This window comes from Amphiura filiformis, chromosome 19 (assembly GCF_039555335.1).
Source record: "Amphiura filiformis chromosome 19, Afil_fr2py, whole genome shotgun sequence".
Taxonomy (NCBI): domain Eukaryota; kingdom Metazoa; phylum Echinodermata; class Ophiuroidea; order Amphilepidida; family Amphiuridae; genus Amphiura; species Amphiura filiformis.
In genome coordinates, this window is record NC_092646.1 from 313,306 (window position 1) to 341,121 (window position 27,816).

At 38.3% G+C, this 27,816-nt stretch overlaps 1 protein-coding gene across 1 annotated transcript; it reads left to right on the top strand.

Moving 5' to 3' along the window:
* The first annotated feature begins 427 nt into the window (after positions 1-427).
* Positions 428-27,808, top strand: LOC140141659 (uncharacterized). Its single transcript, XM_072163571.1, has 27 exons — positions 428-514; positions 1,296-1,372; positions 2,749-3,114; positions 4,418-4,807; positions 5,569-5,997; positions 6,638-6,811; positions 8,754-8,927; positions 10,004-10,435; positions 11,477-11,709; positions 13,569-13,770; positions 14,805-14,982; positions 15,897-16,132; positions 17,258-17,462; positions 17,652-17,770; positions 18,311-18,634; positions 18,807-18,830; positions 19,036-19,163; positions 19,881-20,121; positions 20,903-20,978; positions 21,324-21,367; positions 22,448-22,480; positions 23,394-23,521; positions 24,534-24,771; positions 25,463-25,541; positions 26,089-26,135; positions 26,268-26,330; positions 26,724-27,808. The coding sequence occupies exons 3-27, from the start codon at positions 2,763-2,765 to the stop codon at positions 26,954-26,956; spliced, it is 4,782 nt and encodes a 1,593-aa protein (XP_072019672.1). The 5' UTR covers positions 428-514; positions 1,296-1,372; positions 2,749-2,762; the 3' UTR covers positions 26,957-27,808.
* Positions 27,809-27,816: the final 8 nt, after the last annotated feature.

The window sequence follows — 27,816 nt, forward strand, 5'->3', positions numbered from 1 at the left end:
GTACACCGGAACGAAAGTACAACACATTATCTATGGAGCAATGTAATACACATAATCATGCATAATCGAAATCAACTGAAATTGTGACACGATCTGATCCATGGGGGCCAAAGTCGGCAAATTTGAAACTGAGATAAACGTAAAAATATGGAGTAAAAAACAATAAAATACATAGAGAATAGACATCAAAATACTTCATAACTTTAGAACCAAGTATGCTAGACCTTTGGTGTTTCCCGTAAATGGTAGCCTATTGTATATATGTATAATGTAATAATTACAGTAACTCAATTTTCAAAAATGCCTCCATGGACCAGATCATTTTTTTCATGGGTATCTACTGAAAAATTTCATAAAAAGCGGATGCAAGGATCATGAACTACTCCTTAACCATTGTTATATTATCTTTTCCAATTTCACAGAACACTTGGGGACACTCGAATAATAATCCTAAAACGTCTGTGACGGCAACGTGGGTTTCTCCTAGTTCTTCAGAAGGAGACATCTATTTTCAGTAAGTTTCTTTTCCAGTTTCATTTGCCCCATTAATAGTATATAAACGCCCCTTTATTACGATATAATACTCAAAATCTATGCATCAAATTTAAAAACTGAAATAGCAGAAATAAACCCAGGTTAATTCTGCAAATTTTGATACCTCATTTGCCTAGATAGTTCAAAGTTTGTAGCCATGGTGACTCTTTGAATGAAAACGATGCATTTTCAAATGTTATACGCTGGCGAAGTGATGCAATAATTGAAAACAATTTTTCAATATACCGTGCTGAACTGGTACGTTCACGCGGTACCCCTGACATGGTTCAATGCAGAGGTACCGCGTGAACGTACCAGTGTAGCGCGATATATTCAAAAATTGTTTTCACCTATTGCTATGGGAGCTAATCCGATTATTACATCACTTCGCCAGTGTATACGCTGGTGAAGTTACGTAATTAATCGGATTAATTGCCATAGCAATAGGTGAAAACAATTTTGAACATATCGCGCTGCACTACAAGCAGGTTATACTCATCACCTGTGTATGTCTACAATCATAGATTGAATACAATACTGGTCTTTTCAAAGATACTAATCTTACAGGTGCAAGTGATCAGCATGATATGGTTCAATGCAGAGGTACCGCGTGAACATATCAGTGCAGCACGGTATATTCAAAAATTGTTTTCACCTATTGCTATGGTAGCTAATCTGATTATTACATCACTTCGCCAGCGTATAGTAAAGTGTCCAAAAACTATTATAAATATAGTATGTACACATGTTTATCTTTGCAGGGCTACCGTAGTTGAAGGGCCCGACAGGAACGTTTACCATGAGGGTCTTCGGTCCTCTAATTTAGTTCAAACAGCAAGTAAGTGATTCGTGATCGATTTAAAAAGTATTATTCTACCGATAAAATAATTACCAGTATACAATTATGTAGTTTAGTTCGATGTCGCCGTTACCTTAGATCATTACGCTGCATAAAATGATTTAGCTTCATATGGAACACAGTTTTATTCAGTGCAGTACCCTGGTCAACCTAAATTATGCATATAAGCAATTTCTGTTAAAAACACGATTCGATACACTTATATACAAAGAGGCGCAACAAAGTACTGCACCAGATGACAGTGCCATAAAAAGTAAAACCGAATTATTGATTGTTAATCTGGCGTGACACTTTTGTACAAAATCTAGAATATCTAAAATATCATTAAGAGGAGCATATTCTGAACGGCTAGACTAAAAAAAACCGAAGTCACGGCTTGGTAAATAATTTTCTCTTCATCACAGTGAAGCTATGCAATTGGACAGATTGAAATTCACAATATGCAATTTGATTAGGGGAAAGCTATTCCAGAGGGAGTATGTAAATTAAGACGAATTGTTATATTTGCTTACACCAAAGCACCAAATCCCAATTCTTATACTCATCTGAATAAAACTAACCATTTTTGTAGCCACACGCGGTTTCGCGTAACTTTACCATGCGTACACGTAGTGTATTGATTGGAATGACTAAAACATTACACCTCATAAAAACCGAGCTGGGGTGTATCTACGGGTGTAATGCTTATATTCAACTGCAAAATCCACGACCGTGCTGCAATTTGTATGAAAACGTTCTCCTCTAACCGCGATAACTCTTCTAATAATTTGTCTTCCGGATGGCCCAACTAACACTTGCTTAATGTTGCAAAGGTGGTTTCGCCCTGAGCTGCTGATCTTTATGTCTATTTGCAACGCATGCCCAGTAATGTTTACTTGTGATCCAGGCGTTCACGATGTTCGGGACCATGAAGCTTCAGACTGTCGGTTATCAGAGTGACGTGATTCTAATCTTCCTCACATTCTAATATTGTTTCCTTACATGTGCTGAAAATGAAAGAGACAATGAACTTCACGGGGACCCTTAGTTTCATGAAATAATTATTGTCGCTATTGACACGTTTCCTTGTATGCAGTGCAATATGATATAATAGAAATTGAAAAAGTAAAAAAGGCCCCGTCTTTGGGTCATAAATGATGGCATAATGTAGCCCGCGGGGCCACTACATGCTTGTAGCCCCAACTACAATGCTTGGGAAGTGAAACTCTTTTAATTTTGACGTTCAGAAACTGCTTTTTCGAGGATGATATTTTCATTTAGAGCGGATTCCTTTCAAGAGCGCTGATGAGTTTACTTCTTTTCGAATCAGCCTGTAGATCTATAATGACGTAACAAACTTTTCTATTGATATGCAGCATTACCGGACGGAATGCAAATTTACATCAAACCGGCGCCTGGCACAGATGGCAGTACCTTCATTCCATACGCAAACAATGCTGTCATTCTTGTCCCACCTGGTGTTATCGACTTCCGTTGTGAGGTCACGAACTCTGACCCGGTAGTCGATATTTCATGGACCGTTAGCGGCGATAGTTATACTGAAGATGGTGATAGCAGTTCTTCGACTAATGTTGGTAATGGGTTGTTCGACTACAACAGCTTCATTCTTGGGCACGATTTTCAGGCATGTGCCCAAGTTACCTGTACTGCCTCTAACGACGCCATTACTGAACTGGATCAAGAAGCGTCGTGGACCAGGACAGTTAATATTCAAGTCTTAGGTAAGATTGTGTAAAACATCACAAAGCGATCCTTAACGTAAAAGGCAAAAAAAAAAAAAAACCAAAAAAAAAAAACCACACCAGCAAACCCGTTGTGTTTATATTATGTTCTTTTGCAGGATTTACTTACTTAACTTGTATAATGCTGGGGAAACGATTAAACATCAGTGATGATCGCCTGTACTTGCGTATATTTGTTTGCGTTTATTGTTTAGCAACCAGTTACAACTACCGTTTATTATTACCGTTTAGTCTAAAAGATAGGGCTTCCGTCTAGAGATCGGAAGGTCGTGGGTTCGAATCCCACGTCTGCACATAATCACACCCCCTTGCTTTTTTCAAGTTGGGTTGATTGCCGATTGGGCAAAATGAATACCGTAAAACCCCGTCTACAAGCATACATAGTGTTTTTTATGAAAGCTAAATTAATTCGAAGCCAGCGTAAACATACCAATACAATAGATTGGTCTTAAAATAATACTTGTTTGTATATGCTTGGATCCGTAATTTATTTGCTCATACTCCATAATGGCGCCTGGAATAATTTAGCTTTCATCAGAAGCACTCTATATACTTGTAGACGGGGTTTTACGATATTGTGCCCAATTTTGAACCAAGGAACGTATTAATAATATCATGTGTAAAGCCAAGTTTGAAAATAAATAGTTTAAAGCCTAGTTATAATTGACAATTGAAATGAGCAATTCAAGTTATCAACCAATCAGAAATGCTGTTAGATGGCCAGTAGTGTCCAGGAGGTTAACAATGTTTCGTCATTTGCATGACAGTCCTTATACAATAATTTAAGGGTTGTCTCTCTTGACCTGATGACGCAGTGCATAACTTATTTATTGTAAGAGTGCAAAAAATATTAATTGAGTGGCTCAATATTAAAAGCGCTGCTGAAAAACTGTAAAGGTCACCAAAGGTCATTATTAGAAACATGATACGTCATGAAAGTAACTAAGTAAAGATGTAAAATCAACGTTATAAGATGTGAAATTGTTTTGTATTGTATTGAAAATTTGCATACAAAAGTCCATTTTTCTCGAAAAAAAAAAAGCCAAATGGGTATAGGCCGTTTTTTATATGAGTCACTCAATTGAAATGGTGTAGTTTGGGATTGACGTTTAAAGGAGAATGGGAAACAATATTTCAAATCACTTATCATTCATCCTTTATGGATGCATAACGAATAAAAACGCGCCTCGGTCATTATATCACGTTTTTAAAAATCTCAAATATATACATACATATAGAGTACTGAATCAACCTTAATTATTTTTTAAAAATATTATTACAGCACCGCCAAATGAACCAACGATCACTTTGGACCCCAGCAGCACAGCAGATTGGGGTTCAAATCCAATCGACAACCTCTACAATCTTTTGGAAGGGAATACGTACGTCTTTAACTGCCAGGTCACCGGTGCTGATCCCGAAGCTAGTATCCAATGGACGCTTTACAATAAAGACGACGAGCCGATAATTGGTGGCACGCAGACGAATGCAGCCCAGGAGAGTCTTCCTGATTGTGATTTGGAAACCAACGAGGAATCGTACACACTGAGCGCGTCACAAGTACAACACACGCTGATTCATGATGGATACTTGGTATGCAAAGCGTTTAATGACAATTATAATGACGGTAATGGTGGATCAACTATGGCAAGAGTCAATTTTAAAGTTTTAAGTAAGTACAATGTGTGTTACACCAAAAAGAATAATAATAATAATAATAATAATAATAATAATAATAATAATAATAATAATAATAATAATAATAAGCAGAAGAAGAAGAAGAAGATCAAGATGAAGATGACGAAGAAGCAGATGAAGGAGGAGGAGGAGAAGGAGAAGGAGAAGAAAAAGAGAAGAGGAAGAAGAAGAAGATGAAGAGAAGGAGGAAGAGGAAGAAGGAGGAGAAGAAGAAGTAGAAGAAGAAGAGGAAGAAGGAGGAGGAGGAGAAGAAGAAAAGTAGAAGAGGAAGAAGAAGAGGAGGAGCAGGAGGAGGAAGGAAAATAAGCAGCAGAAGAAGAAGAATATGATGACGAAGAAGATGCGAGACAAGACGACGACAACAAATAAAGGAGTAGCAGAAGGATAATAAGACCAGGAAGAAGATAAAAGTAGACAACTGATGGAAAAGATATGTAAGAGAACAAAGAAGAAGGATAAGAAGGAGAAGAAGACCAATGAGAAGAGAAGGTGATGAAGGAGGATGGGATGAAAAATAGAAGTAGGAGGCACGATGAAGAAAAAATTGATGAAGCTGGAGAAGAATGTTGGAGAAAAAAATTGGATTTTTTTTAGGAGAAATACGAGCAAGAGGAGATGAAGGGGGATGAATAAGAGATTGTGAAGAACAATGGCGCGAGGACAATGAAGAATAATAATATAAAGAAATATATCGATAACAATACAGTTACTGTTTATTTTTGATTATGTTTATAGAAAGAAACGATCTTGCTCTCCGCTATCGTCAGGGTACGGGTCCATACACCGACGTAAATCACAACGGCTACGTCTACACAACTCCTGGCACTCTTTATGATTTCCAATGCGAAGCATCAAACGTATTCCCAGCAACGGAATCGAGTCCATCCTTTGATGCTACTGACCTGTTTTTCTACTACGACACCACAAGTGACACCGATTTCAACCCAGGTTTACGAGTGGATAACGAACCTGGATTACCATCACAAGATATTGAATCACTTTATGATTTAACCGATCAATACCAAGTAACGTCGAGTATTGGCGATAGTTGTCCAGCGGAATTAAGATGCGTATCAATTTATGACGTCACTGATCCCAGACCAGCTACTGATCCAACCTTAGCACCAGATTCTTCATATATTTCTGCGCTGCTCGTACATTCCAGTAAGATGATTAATAATGCATTATTCAAAGATCAATTTTAAAAATATTCTTCACAGTTTCCTACAAAGAAAGGATTAATGTCAAAATAAAAAAGGCGCGAAATATGTAAAAGAAAACAACAGCCTATTTTCACCTCCTGTATATTTTAAAAGAACGCCCTCGGGGTTTATACACACATTGATTTGTAAATAGGTTGTCAAACGCCTTTAAGGGTAGACGAGGTATTGTTGGTCGAAGCAACCTAAAAAATTTTCAGTATCTAGATCAATATATTATTAAAAATTAACACCTTGATGTTTTGCAAAAGTTCATTCTACAAATCGTATACTCTGCAAACTTGCTTAATTTATTGTTGTTAATTAGTTGTGTACGTTTTACAAAAGTGTTGTTGTTTCAGCCCTCTTCACAACGTAACTCAAGAACCGCAGCACCTATAAAAGTATATCTGTGATATTTTAATTCTTCTGCTCGCTCGCTATGAATTGAGCAATGCAATTTTTGCCAAAGCTCACTACCATTCGTAAGATGCTGTGAACTACCAAATCACAACAGTTTAAAATAATTAATAACCTTAATTTCATCAATCTTTATATACTTCACGAGTTCTCGTAACATTTTTCTCATTTTTCTTGTTTTTAAGGTGTAACCTCCAGTGTTGAAATAACGCCACCCACATTTTCTGAATTCGTACGGGGGCAAGTGATCAATGGTGACACCCTACAGTTATATGAAGGGGACACATACCTCATGACTTGTCGAACACAGGGAGCGGATCCAGATGAAGATATCTTATGGACAATTGACGATTGCAATGGTAATAACAGGGTTAGATAAATTTGTTCAACTGGACTTGCTGTGTTTGTTGACTATGACAGTATCACGTTATATCCATGACGCATCATCAGGCCTAATTTATGTTGAATTGGCTCTGTGGTATTGACCTGTTGAACTCGTTCAAATATGACAGAGGAAGAAGAGAAATGAAGAAAGATGAGACAAAGAGAAGGACAGGAAGAAGGTAACACCAGAAGATGAAGAAATGGAACAAGGAGAAAGAGAATTAGAGGAAGAAAACGGAAAGGGAGTGGAAGGAAAAAAGGTGTAGAAGTAGAAAGAGCAAGAAAAGGAGAAAACGAAAAGGAAGAAAAGGTAGAATACTTCAAACCATGATAATTATTGTCATAATTAAAATCGGTGTTGCCTCATCTTATGTGTGTAACTGAATACCGATAACGTAACTCTATCCTAACCTTATGAGCTCTTAAGAATATTTCTGAACATTTACCCATATACACTGATATGGACAGTGATACATGATAAGCATGTGACTGCTTTAATGAATATCTCAGAACGCTTTACCTATAAGTGTGACTGCTTATTGCCATCTCTGAACACTTGCCCATATCAGTGATAAGCACTGCTTATGAATATATCTGACAATTATTATAAGCAGTGATAAGCATGTGACTGCTTACATCTGAACACTCACCCATAAGCAGTGATCTGCTTTTGATCAGCATGTGACTGCTTACATCTCAACACTCACCCATATATCTGAACACTTACTATAAGCAGTGATAAGCATGTGACTGCTTACATCTGAACACTCACCCATAAACAGTGATATCACTGCTTATGAATATATCTGAACACTAACTATAAGCAGTGATAAGCATGTAACTTCTTACATCTGAACACTCACCCATAAGTAGTGATTAGCACTGCTTATGAATATATCTGAACACTTACTATAAGCAGTGATCAGCATGTGCCTGCTTACATCTGAACACTCACCCATAAGCAGTGATTAGCACTGCTTATGAATATATCTGAACACTTACTATAAGCAGTGATAAGCACGTAACTGCTTACATCTGAACATTCACCCATAAACAGTGATTAGCACTGCTTATGAATATATCTGAACACTAACTATAAGCAGTGATCAGCATGTGACTGCTTACATCTGAACACTCACCCATAAGTAGTGATTAGCACTGCTTATGAATATATCTGAACACTTACTATAAGCAGTGATCAGCATGTGCCTGCTTACATCTGAACACTCACCCATAAGCAGTGATTAGCACTGCTTATGAATATATCTGAACACTTACTATAAGCCGTGATCAGCATGTGACTGCTTACATCTGAACACTTACCCATAAGTAGTGATTAGCACTGCTTATGAATATATCTGAACACTTACTCTAAGCAGTGATCAGCATGTGACTGCTTACATCTGAACACTCACCCATAAGTAGTGATTAGCACTGCTTATGAATATATCTGAACACTTACTATAAGCAGTGATCAGCATGTGCCTGCTTACATCTGAACACTCACCCATAAGCAGTGATTAGCACTGCTTATGAATATATCTGAACACTTACTATAAGCCGTGATCAGCATGTGACTGCTTACATCTGAACACTTACCCATAAGTAGTGATTAGCACTGCTTATGAATATATCTGAACACTTACTCTAAGCAGTGATCAGCATGTGACTGCTTACATCTGAATACTCACCCATAAACAGTGATTAGCACTGCTTATGAATATATCTGAACACTTACTATAAGCAGTGATAACTTGTGACTGCTTACATCTGAACACTCACCCATAGGTAGTGATTAGCACTGCTTATGAATATATCTGGACACTTACTCTAAGCAGTGATAAGCATGGGACTACTCTAATCTTATATGGTATGCCAGTATCGGAAGCTTAATATGTAAATGATTCTCTTCTGTAGGTGGCTCAGTGACAGTACTTCGACAGAGACAATATACTGAAGAGAATGCGAACTGTGTCGCTCAAGACGATGCTGATGTTCTGGATTTCTCTCCCAGATTTCCGCTAGAACAAGGGTTCTGTCTGAGATGTACATCAGGAGGATTATCTCATGAATATACATTAGATATCATACGTAAGTCGTATATTAAGGGTACACGAAGTATTGTTGGTCGAAGCAGCCAAAAACCGATTTTCATTATCTAAATCACTGAATATAATTATTATTGAAAAATAACACTTGTTTTGGATGTTTTGCAAAACTTCATTCTACAAATCAAACTTTGAAAACTTGCTAGATTTATTGTTGTTAATGAGTTATGTAGGTTTTACAAAAGTGTTGTTGTTTCAGCCCTCTTTACAACATAACTCAAGGACCTACAAAAGTATATCTGTGATATTTGAAATCTTCTACACACTCGCAATGAGATGAGCAATGCAATTTTTGCCAAAGCTTACTACCATTCGCAAGATGCTGTGAACTACCAAATCGCAACAGTTTAAAATAGTTCAACCTTAAGTGTGTGTGCAAGTATGTTTGTGTGGGTGCTCTGGTGCGCGAATTCTTGTGGGGTACTGTTGCAGCAATAGCGTGTGGGGTACAATTCTTTCTGGGGTATAAACTCATGGCTCCCACACAGCCAAATTAGCTTATAGGACCCCATAAGGCATAAAACTCGCGGAGGTACTCACAAGTAGGAGGGGAGGGGTAAGTGGGTCTGTGTGAAAAAAACGTTCTCACAAACTATTGGTACGTTTTTGTACCCCACAAGGATGGTGTGATAAGAAATATACCCCAAGAAAGAACCACTGGCTATTTCATACCCACATAATGCTCTGATGCTGAACCCACAAGAATGTAGTTGGTAGGGGGGGGGGTTGAGTGGGGGAGTTGGGTGGTGTGGGTGATGGGTATAGGTGTGCGTGTGTGACCGTTTATCTATACCTGCCCGCCTGTGGCAGAGCAAGCAAGTGCGTGCTATGTCTTTGATTTTGATGTCAGTCTGTTTCAAGAAACCGCTATTTTTACAACGTGTAAAAGGACAACAAAGTAAGCTATCAATTTCTTGGCTTACCATGCAATGCACAAACAAAACACGGCAACGAAACAAGGCGGTGGGTGTGTGTATGGTGTGAGCAAAGTTGGCGCTGTATCTCGATATTAAAATTGACTGCATTTATTTGTATCTTTTTCTACGGTAAAATGTACAGCGTTGTCAGGAATCTGCCCAGCTACCAGCGCAGTTATCTGGGAATATACGGGTAGTAACAGCAACAAAAGACCCTTTTACTACACTGAGGATGAGCTATTGCCCGGATTTACACAACCGACTGTCATCATAAACGCCGAAGAAGAACGTCAGCTTAACTGTACCTCATACGAGTCTGCACCAGTCACCTACATTGCGTGGCGTACACCTAGTGCCACACTAGACACCGATAAGTTCATCTCGTCAGATTGTGCGTACGTGTATGAGGAAAGCGCTGTTTCTTCACAGGTTAGCGTGACCAAGTACGACACGACGAAGTGTGTTAATCTGGTACTTGATTATGACTGGCATCGGGCTCAGATACAGTGCACTGCTACCAATATCGCGGACTTAAGTGGCGTAAATAGTCTGGCTGTTAATGTGTATTTATGCGGTAAGTATTTATATTTGATATTAACTTTCTCCACGCGGGGTTCGAACGCAGACGACATGATTTAATTTTTTTTTAATTCAAAAATTTCAGAATTGTACATTTTCATGATCATTTTTGAAATCAGTATGAAAAATGCATCAAAAATGAGTACAAACAAGCCAAGTATTGGTTCAGCGGTTTTTAAGAAAGTTATTGATATGTTGCTGAAATACTGTAAAAATTCGATTGTTAGCATATATGCTTACTATCGAGCGCTTTTAAAATATGTAAACAAGAAGAGCCCCATCCACAAAAGTGTAAAGGGTTTTGAGCAAATCATCGATACTCATAGTTATATACGAACAAGTAAACCAGCAAATGTGTGTCTCAACCCCATTAGCTCAGTTGGTAAAGCGCCGGACTTTGGTACAATTTCATGTTTTCTTCAAAAACGCTCAATAGTAAGCACATATGCTAACTATCGAGTTTTTACGATATCTAGAAACTTGGGACATTTTATGTTGAAGCCTATGGGCAGGATGCAGAGCATTTAAGGCACGACGTTTCTTTTGGTGCTATAGCGATATCGGTGACTCAATATGTACCGATGTATCTTCTATGGTAACGATAAAAGCCTCAATAAACATATCAAAACATTACAATGAGATACTCTATTGTTTCAAGGTCATATTCATCCATTTGCAACTGCTTTTAGTTCATTTATCACCTTCCGGATCTAGATATGGTTAAGTCGGCAACTTCAACTGGAACAGTCGTACTATCACCAACTTTGGTGTAATTAAGGCCTAGTTCGAATGTGCGTGCGAATAATATGAAAATGTGCGAAATATTACTTCATGAGCCGCTTCTTGAACATGTTGAAGCTGTGCAGTGTTGGTGCTGATGTGATGTCTTCTCAGGGCATTCCAGTCAGTTGTCGTGCGTGGAAAGTAAGAGTACTTGAAAACATTCTTGGTTGCATAGCCCCTTTGAAGTTTGGATTTTGTGTATGTCCTTATCCTGGTGTCACGGTCGAACTTTTTTTTTTACCAATACTTTCAGTTCCATGTGAAGTCAACCTGGAACTCATAGCCTACAACTTTCAAGGTAACCCATACCACGTTAATCATGGTTCTGGTATATCACTCAAGGCTAATGGTGAGCCAAGGACTATGTCCTGCATCAATCGTGGAGCAAGAGGATTGGAGTCCAATGATAAGCCTTGGATAGATATCCAAATCAAAGAAGCAGGAAGCAGTAGATATGTTACGTTGACTGAAGCGGATGGAGTGGAGGTAAGACCGTATTAACCCCTGAGCACTACCTGCCGATCTAACATTACCTCTGATTGGCCAATTACACAATATTTTCACTTTAATCACCAATCAGAATGGAGCTTTCCAAATAATTCACCCCAATTTTTGTGTGTGGTGAAATTATTCTAACAATGTTGTAGACTATGCCATAGTCGAATTTTATTAAAAATATGTTATTATTAGTCATGATGATCCCATTTCGTTGAACTCAAAATTATACTGATGTTTATTAAAATTAAAGTATTCAATAGTAAAATGGTCATAAAGAATTAAGAATATCAGATGATTAGTGACAATAAAAGTAATTGAATGCAACATTATCTTGCATAATTATAATGGCTCACTTTAATACTGAACAATTCTGATTTTGGAATCTATCAGTTTATTGATAGCGAACCACGAAAATGCGACTATGGACTTTGAATTTTACGCAGAACTTTGCCCCCGGGACTTTGCTCTCTAAAAACACACTGTCAAGCATACTTGTTTATCAGTCCATTAACCACAAGTACTAAGCATGGTATAGTACAAGACGTGCTGGATGTTTGATGAGAGATTAACTTTCGCGTCAACACAAAAGCGCCGCAAATACCACAGATAGTTGTGTACGGTGTAGTTAATGGTAATGGCGCGGGCCCGGAAGATTTAAACCATAGCGAGATATGGGCGACCAATCACAAGGCAGATCCATTTAAAGATGCATTACATCATGGCCAATTTTAGTTAGGCCAGAAATTGGCCTAACTCTCCATAGAGTCCCGTGTTAAAAATCTTAACTGCAAGGCAAAGTCAGTAGTCCACTTGGGAAGCTAACAAACAGAGGGAGTGCGGTGACTGAAAAGATCAGATACATCAGATGCATGTGAAAATCTATCAGTTGCACACAAATCAATATAAATCAGAGTAGTTTTATGCTTAAATGTAATAGCCAGAGTATGTAAAATGGGCAAGTGGACTACGGAGAAGTCTAACAATGTTGCTGATTGGGTCAATTGTTAATGAAAACTTCTTTTTGACCAATCAGCAGGTAGTTCTCATGGGGTTAAAGTGCAGTGACATGCCGGGCACCACAAGAGAATTTGCCAAGTTGTGGTGTTATAGTATTTGTAGGAAAGCTGCGATACAGGAAAATCGCACTGTTTCAATGGAGTATTCATGAAGAGTATGATGCGTAGTAGTCAATTACATGTCCCGTTACAGCGACTTTTTAATTAAAAAAGCTAAGAGCACAGTAGGTAAAACCTCGCAATATTTAGGAATTCTTCTGCTGAGAAACTCTTAATTAAAAACAATGACAACCTTATATTGCTGTTTTGCCTGTCTTCTAGCGTGAAGATGGAGACAGGGACGAACGCGGAAACTTCCATAGTAAACACTCTTGCTTCTGATGTCGGTTCAACTTTAGAAAAGCCCCGCAGGGCTAGTAAGGCTAAATGACTTATAAAAAGAAAACTGCTGAATATTCTTCATATTCGCCTTAGCTCGGCAGTCCCGGTCTATACGTCACGCTGTCACTACTGCATACAGTCCAGATACCCTGAACAAAAGCTCTGTCCGTACACCTGATAAACTACGGTTTTATCTTGCCTACTTTGCCACACGCATGTTTCCATTATATATATATATGCATATATATTTGTACATATCTGATTTGAATTTAAAGTTAATATAGGACCAAAATGTGAGCGTTCTAGAATCCAAAAGGCTTGTCCTCATGTTGCTATACACACATTAGATTCCCCTGTATGAAGCTTTCCCCTGTATGAAGCTTTATAAATAGAAAATAGAAAATGATTTATTTAAACATATTAAAGCGTCATTATGTCCATTTACAACAGTTGGTATACGAAAGGCGGTTATCCGATGATCCACAATACAGTGAGGCTAAGTACGAAAATCTCTGGGAAGTACGCAAGGATATTACTTTGAGCGCCGAAAGCAACTTCAACTTGGAGGGCGCTGTTTTGTCATGTTTTTGCAGAAATCGAGTGTACGGACGTATTTCGGAAGCCCGTCAAGAAGCCACTCTGAGAGTTTTTGGTAAGAGGTCACTATTTGCAGTTTTGTTGATAAATGAATTTTAGTTCTGAAGATGAAGATTGTAAAACGTTGTTTGGTTATTCTAGGTAACTCTATTACACACTTCATACTGATGCATCGATGGTGTTTATAATAAGAACGTTCCGTTCAAATGTGCGTCAAAGTACAAAGTTGATGGAAAAGTATACATACGAGAAAACCTAGTGCATACCAGCACTGTAAAATATTACCGTTATTTTACGGTACTTTCCCGTAAACTTTACGGTTATTTACCGTAAAATTACTATTTCACTGAAAATAGGCATGTTAGTACCGTTAGACTGTATTTGTGTGTGTGTGTGTGTGTGTTAAAGTGTTGCATCTTCTAATTTTTAAAAAAGCAAATAGCTGTATTGTCCTGACAAGATTGTGTTTAAATGCTATTTCGTACATGTATAATGTGCAGCGTTTAGTTACGGCAACAACTGTAATTTTAACGGTAGAATGTTGGCAACCCAGTTGCCAGGTATTTTACCGTAAAATTTACACGGTGTTTACCGTATTTTATACAGGATTATGGGCATTCTACCGTACTATTACAGTAATATACCGTAGATATGCTAATTATACGGAGAAATACTTGTCAAATCGTCGTTTTTACGGTAGAATGCTGGCAATGTTGCCAGGTATTCTACCGTAAAAATTACGGTTAACATTTTACAGTGAGTGCTTTATTTTTAAGGAGTTACTTTAATAAATCACACACAAGAATATAAGTGAATCCCTTTAAAGGGAGCGAAGTAGTCCATTAACTAGCTTCAAAGTATATATTCCCTTAGCGTTCTTCCTTAGGTTCAAAGGAGTAAAAGGACCTCATACAGCCCTTTAGTTCTTCCTTAACTATAATACCAACATTCTATTAGCAGTTTCGTTACTTATTTTTCTTATTTGTAGCTAGCTGTATACGCAGTTGTACAAAGTCAAAAACAGATTAGAAAACTGAAAGATGTGGTGATGAATGTCTTACCAATATAATTAATTACCTTCTTTGACAGATACTCCTTTGATTGACGGCAACTTCTTTATGGTGCAAGGATATCCTAATTACTTGGACGATGTTAGTAATACAGATGTTGTAGTAGTCACGTATGGTCCATTTGATAGTGAATCGGACAGAAAGAAGAGGGAAGCTGCAGAGATTCTTCAACTTACATGTATAGCTAGAGGAACAAGGTATGATTGTTATTATAAATCGGTTTATTTAACCCCCTGGACACTACTAGTCATCTAACAGCATTTCTGATTGGTTGTTAACTTGAAATGCTCATTTCAATTGCCAATTATGACTGGGCTTTAAACTCTTTATGGTCAAACTTGCATTTGCAGATAATCTTATTAATACCCTCCTTGATTGATTCAAAATTGGATACGATATTCATTTTGGCCAATCGGCAGGTAATTCTCATGATGTTAAAGTTTGCCAAGCAATACGGTAGGTTACTTACCACTGTTGCATGACTTTCGGCCATTCTCTTTGAAGAAACAGAAGCAAGCAAACAGAAAGAACGAAAGAATGCGAACAAACATAAACAACCATGCATCCAATCAATCAATCAACCAGCTAAACCAACCAAACCATCAGCCAACCACCCAAGAAGACGACTAACCAACGAACTTACTTACCAACCAAATAACCATCTAACCAACCAATCAACTCAATGTAGACTTGTTGTCGAGTCATGATTCGTGACTCGAGAAAAATGGATGTGACTCAACTCGACTAAAAACACTGAAGTACAGTTTGTCCACTCTGAAGTACAAAGTGACTACGCGCGCGTATACAGCGAGTAAAGAGTGCGCAGTGCTGCGTCTCTGCTGCAGGTATGCGTGCCTTCAAAGTCGGCACAATGTGTGCGTCCGCGTCGGTACTTTGTACTTCAGAGTAGACTGACTGTAACTTGATTGAATCTACTTGGCTCAACCTGATTTGATAGGGCTAATGACCCCAGGCCAACCTGAGTTTTCATGACTGGACTATAAGTCTGGATGCGTCAAGCAACCAAGCAAACAAAACAAATGCACACAAAATATCACCTAAGCACTAACGTCGTGCTGCTGCTGTTTTTTGTCTATTTCGTTATTATTAGACCAGCAGTTGATATCACGTGGCGGTTAGACAGCGACATAATATCAGATGAATTCACTGAGGTCTCCATTGAGAACAGCGTCTTGAATATCGGAGCTGGACAGCAGCTTGTAGATACTATCAGCACGTTGACCTTTGACGATGTATTGCGTGAATTTCATTATAAGAATGTGACTTGCGAAGCCGCATCTGGTAGCGGTGGCCTGATTGTGCGATCAGCCAGGATTATTGTCCTGTGTAAGTATGCGCTACAGGTATAATTATTTTAATAAAGTGTAATTAAGTCTTCTTCTGTTCTTAGCTGTTCGTGGTTTCAGGCTGCATGCAGCGTTTCGTGATGGTTTTGCAATCGCTTTTAAAGGTCTTAATCAAACACGGCTTGAATACCTTTGTACACAATTATTAGTATATGCAACATGCCAAGAAGGTGGACCCAGCACTCAACTCATGCTGTCGACTTATCACTGGATGCCTCCGATCAACACCAACGGAGAGTCTCTACACCTTAGCTGCTAAAGCCCCCTCCAGATGTACGTCGACAAGTGACCAGCATGCAAGAGCGTGAGCGTCAGCCCACTGATATGAAGCACCCCATGTTCAACCAGACTGCTGCACCAAAACGCCTTATATCCAGGGGAAGCTTCCTAAGCAAAGTTCATGCTCTTGGGACAGTCTCCAAGGAAGCGGAAAGACTCACCCTGTCGAAAGAGAGATCTCCCAATACACTAGCTATGGGACTGCAACCCAGTGAGCAGCTACCACCTGGAGCTGATTCCACATGGCCTGAGTGGCGGTGTCTCAACAGACTAAAATCAGGGGTCGGAAGGTGCAAGGTCGCTTTGCAGAAATGGGGCTACCTACCAGAAGGACAAAACACTACTTGTGAGTGTAGAACGGTTCCACAGACTATGGAACACCTGTTGGTCTGTCCACAGATGGGGCAACACTGCACACATGAGGACCTAGCTGAATTCAACGATTCTGCTCGTCACTGCGTCAGCTATTGGCTCGGGCGTATTTGACCCTGCGCTTGGACACGCTAAGAAGAAGAAGAGTATAGGCAACAAAATTTGAATATTAATTAATAATATTTCACTTTGTTAATTACAAATACAGCAGGTTTGCCACTGGTACCGAAATCTTTTTTTAGATCAACGAAAAGTATAGGGATGAAGCTATCAATTTCACTGCAAAAAATTGGCAAAAATTTCTTAACGTTGGCGCAAGTATCAACAGTGTAACCCAACAATTGGCTTACGTCTATCCTATGGTGGGCAAACTTTAACAATCAAATATGAATGTTACCCAATATTTTAGACTGTTGATATTTGACACAAATTCTATATTAATTTTCCTCTGTAGCGCCTCCCGATACACCTTTAGAACTAGACGGAGAATACGTTGTACAAGAAGGGGAACGAGTCACGTTAGAATGTGAAGCAGTGAATGGCTACCCGGAAGGAGTGTTCCAATGGAATGATGTTAAGAGGGGTGTCATCCTTGCGGCAGACAGACACGAGACAGAGCTACTTGAAAATTATCGCTATGAACAAGAAAGCTATTTCAGGTATTGCATGCATCTTATCACTTTCATTACGTTTGTAATTCGTTTCACATCCATTTGGAGTAAGCTTAAAGTTGTGATCATATGAAGCAGTTATGTATTGACAAAATATTGATTGAAAATAATAAACCAAACCCAGCCTAAACCGTGTTTTCTTTAACTGATTTACCTTTGACCTTTGTTTAACCTCAGTTTCGTAGCATCTAAGGAAGACAATGGGAGAGTTATATCATGTGAATTTTTGCAAGATCATGATGAATATGGATTTACCGCTTTGACGACGACTCAATCAATTGAAATCAGCGTCAATTGTAAGTTATTACAAAAATAGAAAAAAATGAATGTTGCAGTGGCGTATTAGGAGTGGGCAGTGATGAAAGTATTCCTGGTGGTCATAATCTTTGACCTGTGGCAATTGCGCGCGGAGCGCGAGAAAACTTTTCAAACCCCAACGCAAGACAACATGGCGTAATTTTCAATATTACATTATTTTTGCCCAGAATCAAAGTGTTTAAAGATGCGCAGGGCAATTTTGGTCGATTTCCCCCATTTTTTCCGCAAAATGAATCAATGAAAGGTTACCACAAACTGTACTTTTTCCCGACTCCATCAGCCTTACTTTATGGAGGAACTTCTTTAATTTCCTGGTCATTTGTCGGGTTAGAACTTGAATAGTGTAGAAACATTTTAAGCACGGATTTTTAATTTTCACTGCACGGACTGTTATTCGCACTGCACGGACGTGTCAGGATTCACGTTAAAAATAGCACCTGGTCGTTGTAACAATTGACATTTGCTGAATCATATTAACTATATTATGGTTTTATTATTGTCATCGTGTTTCCTTTTAGATTGTCCATCAACCTCGGCTCAACTCACCGGATGTCCAAATACTCCTATTCTACCTGGTCAACCAATCACCATTGCATGTCAATCAGGCATTACAGATCCAGCATCGTATCTGGCATACCTCGTCGACGACGTGGAGTTACCACCTTCCCTGCCAACTTCTACGGTCGAGATGGGTTACGGTCACGTGACAACTCAACATTTAACCCGGGCATTCAGCGCATCGGATAGCGGCGTCAAAGTTCAATGTTGTCATAGGACAATCGTTGATGGCATGGCTTGTCCTGGATTTTGCAGTGATGATTGTACCATCAGCGTACAGGATGGTAAGTTTAAACAGTTTAATTATATAAATCCCGGGATCTAAATATTTAAAGTGGAAAACCGTCTGTATTTGATTGTATGAAAAAGATGCTCACACATTAAGACATAAGCTGACATTAAGTTCCCAAATTATTTCATTTATCAAAAACATTTTTGTTATTTCATCATTTGCAGAAAATCCAATTCCCCCTGGCCAAGGTAAGTCCATAGTTAACAAACTGTTCTTTACACACACAATTTTCTCAAGATAGTATTATTAAGTATCACATTCAAAATTAATGTAAACTTAAAGATTAGCTATGCCTTTCTGGTGATAAAAATCAGATATAACAAAAACATCAGTTGCTGCTGAATTTGTTAAACGTGTACAATTTTAAATCCACACCAACAATCTCATTACCAGGGTGCCGTTGGGTTCGTATAAGATTGACATTGGAGAATATCAATGGTAACAATGCCGCGTGGGAGGAGGCTTATGAGAATCGCCTTTCATCTGAATATCAGTACCTCACGTCAAGGTTGATAGATGTTGTAAGTATAGACATATCTGTAGTGGTTTTACCTACCATGTAACCAGTGGCGTAGCGTCATCCTATGTGGGGGTGGGGGCATGAATGGGGGGGCCTACCAGGTCTGATGGGGGGGGGGTACAAGTCGTTGTCAGCAATATTCCTATGGGATTTTCTAAATTTTCAACACGAGGGGGCACGTGCCCGCCCCATACCACCATGCCACTGCATGTTTTCTACCTTTAATGGGGTCGCAACCATCCCCTAAACTAAATATTCTTATCCCTCGCCTTGAATTAAAATGTTCCGGTGGTTTGGATTCTAGAACCAACAATGTGTATCACAGTGGCCCGCGGTATTCCAAGAAACACAAAAAACGTTTTTTAAACGTATAAACAGGTTGTAAACGTGTGTATGTCAGGTTATATAAAGGCCATAAACACGATCTTGAAGGTTACATCGCAAAATATTCGAACTTCGCGAAATACAGCCAAATTAACCAAAAATTGCCAAAAAATTGCATAAACTTTATGATAAGTTTCCCAAAGTTGACAAACATTGCAGGAAGTTGCAGAAAGAAAGTTGTACAACGATTTTGGACAAGTGTGGACATTTTGCAAGTATCTTGGGGCCTTCTGGAGGCATTCCTGGAGATAAGTCTATACTATAGAGTTTAGTTTTTGTAATGTAGTCTCTAACATCACTATGTTTTTAACAAATTCTGTTTCCAAATACACAGTTCAAACAAGTGTACGATGTGTTGCCAGACCACAGAAGCACTGTGATACCTATAATCCGTCGCGCACCAGAGGACCTCATTCAAGTAATGATAGGATTAGAGTTCCATTACCCATATGGTAGTTCCCTTCCTGCAATACGTCAGGCATTGACCAGCAGACTTGACGTGAATGGCGTCATCAGAGTTGATCAAGATTACGGTTATGCATTTGATGTTCTTCCAGATAGCATAGGCGAAGAATGTAAGTGTTTAATTTTTTTAAGATCAAAATCAGATTTAAAGAATTTTCGATTTGTCGAAAGTGAAGAAACTTAACTATTTTCTATCAGACAGTTTCGTCAGTGAACCACTGACTTTTTCTAAGCTTGCTGTTGTTGTGATGATTCAATAACTGATGACTGGCGGGGGATAGCCATATGCGTTACAAATATAATGTACGAAAAAAATCGCTGGCGGGAAATTATGTCACTTCCGGTAGCGATGTTGGTCTTGCTATACCAGTCTTCAACAGTGGATCATAAATGTGACGTAGATTGTAGATCCCCTCGTCTCCGTTCATAACTCCTCGTCCCTCCTTCTGATCTGAACTGATTCTTTGATCCATCTTGCTTTTCTGTCACTCTCTGTGTGTAAGATTTCTAACTCCTCCAATTGAAACCCATTCGTTAATTACCAAACCTAATGAATCTTTTTCAAGTTCAATATCAGTTATTGTAATATTAATAACCGTGTCGCTGCTTGATATTCGAGACAAAACAAATCAACGATTTACTTTATTTTAGTAAAGATGATACTGATATGAAGCACCAAATTGATTACTTTGCGTTCCAGTTCATAATAATGTTACTATTGTTGTTGTTGAACTGATGTCCTTCTTCTTCTCTTCTTCTAATTATTCAGAACAATAAGCAAACAAACACCTCAAAAACAACTACACAACCAACAAAAACAAACAAACTTAGAATAATATGAAGCAAAACGAATATGACGATAATTTTATTTCTCCGCTCTTTCACTTTCAGGTGTATGCCCGCAGACTTTCTGCCTACGTGGGCCTTCGTGCGTGCCAAGTGAAGAAGATTATTCAAGTTCTTGCCAGTGAGTAAGCCCTTCTATGAGTAAATGTATCTTTGATGCCCTTGAGCCATGAACTCAGTGCGAATGTGGGGAGGGGCGGTCCCCTCCTCAGAATAGTAAAAGAAGACAAAAATGATGATCGTTTAGGAAATGTTGACAAAACAATTGTCAAATTTTCCAACTCCGAGGTTTGGGCTCCTCTTTCAAAAACCTAGATCCGTTCCTGCATGAACGATGCATGGTCTGTTCAAAACTGTGACATTTCTTGGGTGTTTGTGATAAAAATAACTATGTCTTCGTTTCATCATCAAAATAAATAATGAATAGCCAAAAATGAAACATTACATTTTCATTTTGCTCTTATAGATGCCCGAACAATTATGCGCCACCACGATGTGAACCAATTGAACGTAAGTACAAACACATCACATAATACGCACATACACACCTATTCTTTGTAAATATCTGCACCTACTAAAGTCGGTAATACCGAACAAGTGTTTTAACACTTATATCCTACTACCCCCTCTATAGCTTACGTCTTCGCAGCGTTAACCGTTTTAAAAACGGCTAACGTTACGAGGACGTAAGCTATAGAGGGGGTAGTAGGGTATAAGACTTTAACTAGTAACAAACGCACGGCGCATGCGCGAGCCGGGAAATTCAGTTTTGGTTTTGAAACGTAAACAAAGCTGAATATCAAAACGACTCCATGCAGAAAATCACTTCTTTTTATAAAACTAAGCAAAATTACAACAATTACTTTAGGGAATATAAACACCAAAGTCATATCTAGCACATATGTCAAAAAGAAGTTGAAAATTCATCAGATAAGCGAGAAAGGGTCGAATTTTCGGTCAAAAAAAATTTCGAAAAAAATCATATTTTTTTGGCCTTAAAACTTGGCCATAAAAAATTCCCGTACACCACCAATTTCATGATTTTTGTCCTCAAAAATTAACTGAGTAATCCTCATAGTGTTTTCAAGTCAATTCCCCGGGAGACGGAGAAACGGACATATAGAAAAAAAAGATATTTAATTTTATTTAATTTAATCCACAAATTGACACCTGAGTCGGGGCGTTGCAAACGTGTCGTACATGTGTAGGGACCGATTCTACAGCAAGCTTGAACTTCCCGGCTCGCGCATGTGCCCTGCGTTTGTTACTAGTTAAATAAGACTTCATTTTTCGCCGTTTAACGAGGTTCCGTAGCGAGGACGTGTGTTTAGGTCCTCGTTAAGCACAAGGTCCTCGGTGTGTTGTTATGTTGGAGTCCTCGGAAATAATGCAGCACCAACGCACCCCACACCCCAACATGTAATAAAGAGTATACACACCTATATACACACCCACAGTCCCCACATATGAACGATTCGATCTAACTACCTTAATGTTGCATTCTTCACGTTCAATCAGAATAGGGAAAGTTTATTTTATGTGATATTCTTTCACGAATTAAAATGTATTAAAATGTTCATTTTGTTACAGCGCCTCCAAACCCGACAAGAGGGCCAGAGCCAGGTATGTCTTGATAGTTTTGTATTTTTTGAATTTAGCCCGGGACATGTGTAAAACAATGTGTTCTCCTGAACAAGTAAGTTGACTGCCTGAACACGATATGCCATACGGTATCTTCCCGGTTTGATCTTGATAAATCTGTTCTAATAGTTTTGTTTTGAATATTTTAAAACTATATTCATAGAAAATACTCTTGTCCTATATTATTCTATATAGGGAGTTTAAGAACATGCGCATTTCTGAACACTATTTTGATGTATTTAATGATAATCGATTCATAACTGCCGTGGCAAGATTACGATGTTCTAGTCATTGCCTTGGAGTCGAGACAGGACGGAGAGAAAATTTGCCTTATGATTGTTTTTATGCGACGAAGAAGAAGTTGAAGATGAATTGCACTTTCTCCTAAAATGCAGCTTCTTCGATGATCTTAGAGCAAAATATTTCCCCTCCTGTTTGGACTCGAGGCCAACAAAGGCAAATTTCATTCGTTTTATGACTTCATCAAATGAACACACTTTAAAAGAACTTGCTTCATACTGCCATTATGCACTGCTTACCAGATACAGTATTGAAAAAAATGACTAACTTTGTTTGTATGTGTTTCTAAAATTGGTAAATATTGTAATCATTGATTTTATAGATGTGAAAAGGGCCGGTGGCCTATATTTACAATGTAATAAAACTCTCCTTTTGGGGAGGCGGAACGGAACTGAACTCTTGTCCTAGTTCTAACACTGGCTATAACTTTAACCCTAACCATATTTCAAGTCCAAACCCCAGTTTCTACCGTCATGCTGACATCTTAAGTTCAAGCCAAACTATTTCTTGCACCCACGCATACCAAAATGACAACTCCTCCATTTTATCTTCCTTATTTCTCTATCTACTACTATTTACCAATCTTATTTTGCAGGAGTTACATACGCTCGTCTTGTGTTCATTTTAAGTGAGATAGATGACAGACCTGTTTTCTGGGATCCTATTTATGACGATATCTATTCAAATGAAGCCCGAAGTGTCAGAGATGGCCTACAATTAGTGGTAAGGATGATACTGTGAGCCCTGTGCTAAAAAAATTGTGAGAAAAATATAAACCTTTGACGTCACACAGCGTTTAGATGTTTAGATCCGGGGGGTCACTCCCATTGTGGCCTGTACACGATAATGAAAACGCGTAAAAAGGGTAGTTTTTCGTGGATAAGCATGATACGCGCGTAACGCGTTTAGGGTGTCAAAAACATGAAATATTGGAAAAAAAGGGTAGCAAAATTGCAAATGCTAATACGCGGAAATGAAATTTAGGGTATGAAATTTGATGCAAGGAATAAAATCCCTGTTTAGGGTATTGTTTTAGCCATGGGTTAAATCCTTGTTTAGGGTGCTTTTCAAAAGTTGATTATCGCGGATGGTGTACAGGCCACAATGGGAGTGATATCACGGGTTTACCCTCAAAGGGATTTATCGAAAATGTCAATTGGCCTTTTCTGTAAATCCCAGAAGCTTTTGCGAGTACACCTGAGACCTCATCATTTGACATCACGCCGACTTGCAATTCGCAATAATGATGTTCGATAAACGATGTGCGTGACGTCCAATGACGAGTTCTCAGGTATACTCGCAAAGACTTCGGATTTACCGAAAAGGTCAATTGGTCATAACGAAGTGATATCGACATTAAAAATTCGCAATGCATTGTAAGACTGTCTGAACTCGGTCCTAGCGGGAAAATTCAAATTGTTTTACTTAGCTCCTATATGTCATTGTTGTGTTTTTCGTGCATTTTTATATCACAAAATTTGTTTGGCTTGTTGAGGAAATACTTACGTCCTTATGTACAGTACTTACTTACTTTCGATGTGTGTCACACATCGAAAATTCAAGCTGCTTGAATTTCTTGTGATGAAAGTCAGTTTAATCTTTTAGAAAATAGAAATTGTTTGTCACCAGCACTTATAAACTTACATTCGAGTATACTTATATTTTACTTTACTTTATCTTTATACTTTAATTAATTTTCCTTTACTTATACTTACTTTCTTAATTACTTACCCAGCTATATCAAGCATTGAGCCGTACGTTCCCATGTCTGCAGAAAGTGGTAGTAGCCGACCTGTTTGAGATGTACGGTAGAAACCTCGCAGTTATTGCTGGTTTTGAATTTTACTACGATTGCGGCAACTCGATTAATGCGATAAGGAATGCGTTTATTCAGAGTGTTGATGTAGACGGGAAGATTGACGGATCGACGTATGAGCTGAGACAAGATTTCATCTTTGACATTGGTCTGGAAGGTATGCCTGGTTTTGCTGTAAACCCTCTCCACACGGGTGTGACTGCAGACACAAGTTTCGAATTTTGTTTAAAAAATCGATAATTTCATAAATGTAAATTGGCATGACAATATTTGGAACTAGCACGAAAAATGCTTTAAAATGAGTACAAACAAGCCTAGTATTGGTTCAGTGGATAGTCATCTCAAACTTGCGACTTTTTATATTGAGGCGCGTATGGCCACGCATTGTCATCTAGGGTTGACCCGTTAGGTATGCGTGCACAAACCGGCCTCACTTTAGTGCGGCCACCGCATCCTGGCCTACTCAAATGTTGTACAGATATTTACAAAACAAATGGTAGGTATTAAAATAAATCATACAGTATTTACTCAAGTGGCATTGATACCTGTATCCCAAGACCAACTGGTTCCACAGTACCATCCATGGTGAAGCCAAATTGGGGGCTGCAGTGGTCAGAGTGGGCCAAGTGGCGGTAGGACGCATGTATTAATAATCTGTACTAAAGTAAATTACTGTATGATTTGTTTTGTAAATAATCATTTCTTTTGTAAATACCCATACCCAAATATCAGGTGAAACACCTGATTTGAAATACCGGTGAATAGATCCTACCACCGATTTTCAAACCGATTCAAACTGATCTCCTCAATCTAAAAAGTACTTCATATTGTAAAATATCTGTTTACAGAGGTTTGTAGCCCATACTTTTCATGCGCAAATGGAGGAGTCTGTGAGCCGAGTACGGAAGAATATTCCAGCTCATGCAGGTAAGTCCGTCCCGGGAAGTCCGTATGGGCTATTACATTGAAAAAACCACCCTGTGGAAGATATTAGAAATACCATCCACATGGGAGTATGAATCGAATTCCAAGTGGAATGAACACTTTAGGCAGCTTCATTTGAATTTCATACACCCTCTGAGAAAGACTGACACTGAACCTTCCATAAAGAGATGGTGACTTTGTTTCAAGAGAGTTGGTGCTAATTCCATTTGAAATTCATACTCCCCCAGTCATGCCAGTGGGGGATATTTTCAGAATCCTCACAGGGGGAGTAGAAATGGATTCACACAATAGGCCTGAAACATGAAAGGGGTGCTTTCAACCCGGGCTTTCAACTTTTGACTTTGCTTTAATTCTTGTTATTTGTCATGCATCACCTGTTTTCACCGAAAAATAGTCAGGCGGCATTTGATAAAATATTATGACTAGGCCCTATACTTCAAAACTTTGACTAACTTTGATTTTATAAAGTTCCTTTCAAAGTTCTATTTTTATTCTAAATGTAATTCTGTTCAATTCTGTTTGTAAATAGATGTCCACCAGATTACACAGGGTCCCGATGCGAAAGAATAGTAATTGGTAAGTGCACTTTAGCTTTATGAATTTCTCATGTCAGGCGTCATGATACATTGTGCTATGTTGTTTTGTATAATAATTGTAGCATTTTGTACAGTGTATAAGTATATCATTATTTTGTTCTTTTTATATTAGTTGATAGGCCAACACAAAGACCACCACGACCAACAGAAGAAAGAGAACCAGAACCCCAAAGAGGTAAGACTTGATGAGTAGCAATGCATGAGAACTACCTGCCGATTGGCCAAAATGAATATTGTGTCCAATTTTGAACCAATCAAGGAGGGTATTAATAAGATCATCTGCAAATGCACGTTTGACCGTAAAATGTTTAAAGCCTAGTCATAATTGGCAATTAAAATGAGCATTTCAAGTTTATCAACCAATCAGAAATGCTGTTAGATTGCCAGTAGTGTCGAGGGGGTTAAAGAAAATCTCAGAGATTTTATTCATCTATAGGAATCCTTGTAATGCTTACAAATCAGTGAAATAGATTTATTAAAATAAAGAAAATGTTTGATTCTTGAATAACAAGGAAAGAAATCAAGTCTTCATTTTGATTTGCACTTTTGTTTGTTTCTATATTTTCAGATTACATAACCATCATCATAGTTGCATCAGTAATGGCTGCCGTCATTTTAATTGGCGTCATCGTTTGCGTATCGCTATGGTGTTGTCGTCCGACGACCAGAAGGACACATTATGTAGAAAGACATGCGCACCGAGTCCCTACTCATAATCACCGGGCTGGGGGAGGTAGAGGGCGTCCTGTTAGGACTTCATACGATCGTAATTATGACAGGAAATCAAGACTTATCTATTAAAAATGTTTTATATAATATCTGTTTATTTATAACAATGTTCATACTTATATGAACTTGGACCCTGTTGATTCACGTTTTCGGTAAATCCCATAAGCCTTTGCGGGTAGACCTGGGATGTCGTCATTCGAACGTCGATGTGCACATCGTTTAGCGAACATCGTTACTTTTTTTTCTTAATGTATTTTCTTCATGTATTTTTTCTTAATAATTATGTACTTTTTAAGATATATAATAGCTTGATGTATATTCTTGTAGTTGCATTTTAATGTGTTTTTTTTAATTGTAAAACGCTTGACAATTTTAATATAGCGCTCTATAAGTGTCGTTTATAAAAATAATAATAATAATAATAATGATAATAATAATAATAATAATAATAATAATAATAATAATAATAATAATAATAATAATAATAATAATAATAATACTGCGAATTTGAAAGCCGTGACGTGCGCAGTAACGATGTTCGCACAGGCGACGATAATAGGGGCAACGCTAAAAAAGACGTCACAAAAAAGTGACGCGGCCGTTACAACTACGGTACGTCGAATACAAAATACAAAAATCGTATTCACAATGTTATTTTAAAATAGAAAGAGAACGGGTGTTTTATGTGGGCGCATTTTGATACCTCATACGTCCAATTTTGTTCAATATTAATAACATAGCAGATATGCAATGTGAAAATATTGTGAATACGATTGAGTTCTGAAGCTATAGGCGTATTTGTATAACAGCTGCGTTACTTTTGGTGAGGTCTATGAGAACTACCTGCCGATTGGCTAAAATGAAATATTATAGAGCCTATTGTGTCCAATTTTGAACCAATCAAGGAGGGTATTTTAATACCCTCCTTGATT